At 43.2% G+C, this 6,000-nt stretch overlaps 1 protein-coding gene across 1 annotated transcript; it reads left to right on the top strand.

The window, feature by feature from the left end:
* The first annotated feature begins 4,003 nt into the window (after nucleotides 1–4,003).
* On the top strand, nucleotides 4,004–4,939 carry LOC120394531 (olfactory receptor 51G2-like). Its single transcript, XM_039518748.1, has one exon. It carries the CDS (start codon nucleotides 4,004–4,006, stop codon nucleotides 4,937–4,939), a length of 936 nt encoding a protein of 311 aa, XP_039374682.1.
* Nucleotides 4,940–6,000: the final 1,061 nt, after the last annotated feature.

The raw sequence follows: 6,000 nt of genomic DNA, 5'->3' as shown, positions 1-6,000 counted from the left end.
AAGCCTAAGATGGGAGAATAAGAGGGTTTTCAAACAACAGTCTGTACATGTCTCTGACCCCAAATCCTCTCACTCTGACAGGGACCCTGGCAGGAAGAGGGCTTTCAGACATCTCCAGCGGTGTTTGTGCCTGTCAGTCCAAAGAGCTTCTCACCAATAGCTACACCACCTGTGGACAGACTCCGATCATTGGCGAAAAAGCTGTGTAACGTGGCTGGAGCCCAGAAATAGGTTTTTCCCAGCTTGTAGCTCCAGTGTCCCTCAGTCTTCTTGAAATGCTCACTGACAGATGGCTTTTCTTACTGCGTGTTTTCTAACAGCCTCCTATTACTCTGACTGGTTTCACCCAATACAGCCATAACATAAAGCTCCCAAAGGTTAACCCAATATAGTTATACAGCAAACATCCCCAGAATTGGGTTTAACAGACACATTCATTATGGCAGCTCAGCTTCATGTCTGTCCCAGTACCATTCCTGGGTGCTATGGATTTTATGAATAGAGGACGTAGACACTCAGGGGGGGAGAGAGAGAGAGAGATGACTTTCATGTGTGAAATGAAGTTCCATTTCCATGAATACTCATTCATTTGACCTTCAAGTATCAGAGGGGTAGCCATGTTAGTTTGGTTCTGTAAAAAGCAAAAAGAATCCTGTTAGTCTATTAGGTGCCACAGGACTCTTTGTTGCATTTGACCTTGAAATTCACTTTCTGCAAACCCTCAGCATGCCTGAATGACAGGTGCTGAGGTTACTATGTACTAGAGAGTGAGAGCTCGGGGAATGGATATTTTCTATACAGACCCCAATGCCTGTTACGGCTCCAGATACAGGCTACAGACTGACAGAACAGAACCTGAGGAGAACCAGTCAGCTATTAACCCAGGGACAGAGGAGCTACTAAAATTTTGTTTGCTAACAAGTGACTGAATGAGGGCTGAGACCCTGAGATGTTTTCAGGTTGTGATGAAATCCAAAAGAGGTACGCTACATTTTAGGTCCCACTGTAATCTGAGAAATCATCTCTGAAAGAAGACCAGAGGGGAAAGAATGGGTTGACATGTGTGTACCAAAGAACAGATGTGTAAATTTTATGCTGAAACTTTTAATTGTAATACAGATATTACAAACTAAACTTTCATGACATGATTTTATGTTGAAAGTCAGCAGCAGAGTTGTTGAAATCTCTACAGGAAGGAGCCATGGTAACTTTACTGGTTAATGGCTTTTGCGTTTGAAAGTATATCAGATGACACATACTTCACATACTGTTTGCAAAGGGTATATGCTATGAAATCATTTTCAGTGAATAGTTGTATGATACTATCTCTTAGTAACAGATCAAAGGCTATTTCTAACACTCTTGAAGACTTGTGCAAGTATTTCCAAAAATTCCTGACAAAACAGAACCGCTGGTCTCTGTTTCAGCAAAGATATAGGAAAGGAGTGTGTAGTAGTGTTTGTGTTAACTCACACCCATCACCTCTTACAGGAGCATTGCTCAAATAATTTGCACACTCAACTGGATATTAATGCAAATGTAGCTTTTGCACTATTTACCCATTTGTGATGCCATCCCCTCCTCCGCCCAGTTGAAGTAACTCTCTGAGTTAGCTTGTAACTTGCCAAAAATCTACAAACACCTGCATGGGGAGATGATGCAGGTCCTGTGAGGATGAAGCCTGTAGGATGATCAGACTCACTGGATTCAGTCTACTTTGTCCAGGGAAACACTTCAGCTTCCCTTGGAGGGATTCTTGGGGAGTCAGAGTGTATCACTGGTAGCATCTGATAAGGGAAAGTAAACAGAGCCTGGTTCTGACTGAATTTGCACATGCAGATCTGGAGTGTCGGGGTTAAAGTCAATATTATTGAATTGAGAAAATGGCAGAATTTATCTCATGTACTGTAAAAAGGCAGTGGTATAATTTGAACTCACAGGACTGGAGAAAATTATATATATATATGAAACATTTATAAATAGCTTCAATCCAAGACGCATAGATACAAAGATCGTTTTCACCATAAATTGACCACGGGTTTAGACTCATGTCATGATACAATGGGCCATACCCAGAAGTGGAGGGCCAGAAATGGTGTCTGTGGGAATGTCACAATTGTAAAATCACACAGTGCTCAAGTAGCCCGTGGAACTCCCAGCCACGAGATATCAAGGGGTGCAAGAGTTTAGCAGGATTCAAAGAGGGACTTGATGTGTATATGGCTAATCAGAAAATCCAATTACAGTAGTGAGGATTGTTTTAAAAAGTCTTGGAAGGGCTCTAAATCTTCCTGATTTACACCACAAAATAGGTCTAACTAGTGGGTGGTAGGGAAAAACTTTCCCTAGGAGCAGGTTATCTCATAGCTGCCTATTGCAGGGCTTCTTCCACCTTCCTCTGAAGCATCTGGAACTTGCCACTGAATACTGGGCTGAATGGCTACAAGTCTGATCCAGTCTGGCAGTGCGTGTCTTCCTATTGATGGTGACACATATAAAAACATAAATTGTTGGGCAAAAGTCAACATGGTTTCTGTAAAGGGAAATCGTGTCTTACTAATCTATTAGAGTTCTTTGAAGGGGTCAACAAAACACGTGGACAAGAGGGATGCAGTGGACATAGTGTACTTAGATTTCCAGAAAGCCTTTTACAAGGTCCCTCACCAAAGGCTCTTACGTAAAGTAAGTTGTTATGGGATAAGAGGGACAAACCTTTCATGGACTGAGAACTGGTTAAAAGACCGGAAACAAAGGATAGGAATAAATGGTAATTAATCAGAATGGAGAAGGGTACCTAGTGATGTTCCCCAGGGGTCAGTCCTAGGACCAATCCTATTCAACTTACTCATAAATGATCTGGAGAAAGGGGTAAACAGTGAGGTGGAAAAGTTTGCAGAAGATACTAAACTATTCAAGATAGTTAAGACCAAAGCAGACAGTGAAGAACTTCAAAAAGATCTCACAAAACGAAGTGATTGGGCAACAAAATGGCAAATGGAATTTAACGTGGCTAAATGTAAAGCAATACACATTGGGAAAAATAACCCCAACTATACATACAATATGATGGGGGCTAATTTAGCGACAACTAATCAGGAAAGAGAACTTGGAGTCATCGTGGATAGTTAGGAATCATTAAAAGGGGGATAGAAAATAAGATGGAGAATGTCTTATTGCCCTTATATTAATCCATGGTACACCCACATCTTGAATATTGTATACAGATGTTGTCCCCTCATCTCAAAAAAGATATACTGGCATTAGAAAAGGTTCAGAGAAGGGCAACTAAAATGATTAGAGGTTTGGATTGGGTCCCATATGAGGAGAGATTAAAGAGGCTAGGACTTTTCAACTTGGAAAAGAGGAGACTAAGGAGGGATATGATAAAGGTATATAAAATCATGAGTGATGTGGAGAAAGTGAATATGGAAAAATTATTTACTTTTCCCATACTATAAGAACTGGGGGCCACCAAATGAAATTAATGGGCAACAGGTTTAAAACAAATAGGAAGTTCTTCTTCACACAGCTCCGCAGTCAACTTGTGGAACTCCTTGCCTGAGGAGGTTGTGAAGGCTAGGATTATAACTGAGTTTAAAAGAGAACTGGATAAATTCATGGAGGTTATGTCCATTAATGGCCATTAGCCAGGATGGGTAAGGAATGGTGTCCCTAGCGTCTGTTTGTCAGAGGGTGGAGATGGATGGCAGGAGAGAGATCACTTGATGATTACCTGTTAGGTTCACTCCCTCTGGGGCACCTGGCTTTGGCCACTGTCAGGAGACAGGATACTGGGCTGGATGGACCTTTCGTCTGACCCAATATGACCATTCTTATGTTCTTAAACCCGAGACTTTGGTTTTGCTTATCTTCCTTGAGCTCCTGGGAGTCTCTAGACTTGCACTGAGGGCAGAATGATGTCTCACTAAATATCATGTAGTATCCTGTTCTTTTTCCTTTCAGGAAGGAAAGTTCAAATCTCCTCAGACATGCCCAGTACATTATGTCAGCTGTCAATGACACCAAATTCAACTCTGCAGTGTTCCTTCTCACCGGGACACCCGGGCAGGAAGACATCCATCTCTGGATTTCTGTCCCCTTCTGCTTCATGTATGTCATTTCGATAGTAGGAAATTCAGTCATTCTGTTCATGATAAAAACAGATCCAAGCCTCCATGAGCCCATGTACATCTTCCTTTCCATGTTGGCCGTCACAGACCTTGGCTTATTGATATCCACCATGCCGACGACATTGCGGCTATTATTATTTAACTCTAGAGAGATCAGCCATGATGCCTGTTTTGCCCAGCTGTTCTTCATCCACTCGCTTTCATACACTGAATCCTCTATTCTCTTGTTGATGGCCTTTGACCGCTTTGTCGCGATCTCTAACCCACTGAGATATGCTTCCATTTTAACCCCACCGAGAATAGCCAGAATGGGACTTTTCTTTGTGCTAAGATCAGTGGCCCTTCACATCCCATTTCCATTTCTCCTGAAACGGTTCCGATACTGTCGATCCAATGTCCTCTCCCATTCCTACTGCCTGCACCAGGAGGTCATGAAGATGGCTTGTTCAGACATCACAGTCAACAGCATCTATGGCTTGTCTATTAAACTCTTAATGGTGGGTTTGGACTCATTGCTCATCTTTCTCTCTTATGTGATGATTCTCAAAACTGTGCTGAGTGTCGCATCCCATGCGGAGAGACTCAAGGCTCTGAACACCTGCATCTCCCATCTCTGCGCCGTCCTGCTCTTCTACATACCAGAGATCGGCTTGTCTGTGATACATAGATTTGGGAACAGCTCTTCTCACTTCCTTCAGATTCTCCTGGGCTATGTCTACCTGCTGGTCCCGCCTCTGATGAACCCAATAGTGTACAGCGTGAAAAGCAAACACCTTCGTTCAAGGATAATCCGGCTGTTCATCAAGTGAAGGTTGTGACACTCTGTGCCTCAGGGGACCCCCCTGCACCTCCATGTTCATCCTTATAGTATGATTGTGTTGTATCCAGTGCAAAGCTTGTCATGTAAAGTGTCTTCAGAAGGCTCTTGATGCACAGAGCATTGCTGTTATAGTGATGTTATGGTAACTGTTGTTACAGTAATGTTATAATAATGTTATAGGTTGTAATTTCATGTATATAGTTATGAAGATGAAAATGTATCATCATGGATTAAAGCAAGCCCAGAAAAACAATCCCCAAGAGCAGAGGGGCAGTTCACACCTCATCAGGGCATGGATGGGACAAACCCAGCCCAGCTTCACAGGAACAAAGGGGAGAGCCTGGCTGAGGAGCAACCAGCCAGCCTGCGGTGAGAAGCCTCTAAGTTTGTAAGGACATTCAAAGTGTTAAAATCAGCTTAGAACGTGTTTTGCTTTTATTTCATCTGACCAAATCTGACTTCTTGTGTTTTGACTTATAATCACTTAAAATCTATCTTTTGTAGTTAATAAATCTGTTTGCTTATTCTACCTGAAGCAGTGTGTTTGGTTTGATGCATGTCAGAGATTTAACGCTGCTAAATTCGACATAACCTCCTAGTGTAGACCAAGCAAAATTTCAGCTCTGTGTGCCTCATAAGGACGATTTGGGGCACAGGGTGGAGAACCTGAACTCTTCCCAACACCCCTTGGTGATGAGGCCTGTCATTGGCACAGCCCCCTTTGATGAGGGAGTTCTGGGCCCCTCCTGCAGCTCAGCACCAAGAGGGGGAATTGGGACGTGCCTTCGGAGAGCAAAGGATCTGGAGATCGTTGCCTGGCTGAACAGAGCCCTGCTGGGCTGCCTCTGAGTCTGATCCTGACCCTCCACCCACTCCATGAGCAGTGAGAGCCACTCTAGCACTGGAGATAGACCTCACACCCTGCATCCAAATTTCCATCATTAACAAGTTTGGGGATAGCTGGATCTGGGTGGGGGTTGTTTGGGTCCAAGAGAGTTAGCAGCAGCCATTTGAAGCTGGGCTTGGGACAAGCCCCTTTCTATTAAGAAT

The sequence above is a fragment of the Mauremys reevesii genome, unplaced genomic scaffold (assembly GCF_016161935.1).
Source record: "Mauremys reevesii isolate NIE-2019 unplaced genomic scaffold, ASM1616193v1 Contig63, whole genome shotgun sequence".
Taxonomy (NCBI): Eukaryota; Metazoa; Chordata; order Testudines; family Geoemydidae; genus Mauremys; species Mauremys reevesii.
Note: the sequence above shows the minus strand (reverse complement) of the source record. Positions and strands in the feature narration are given on the sequence as shown.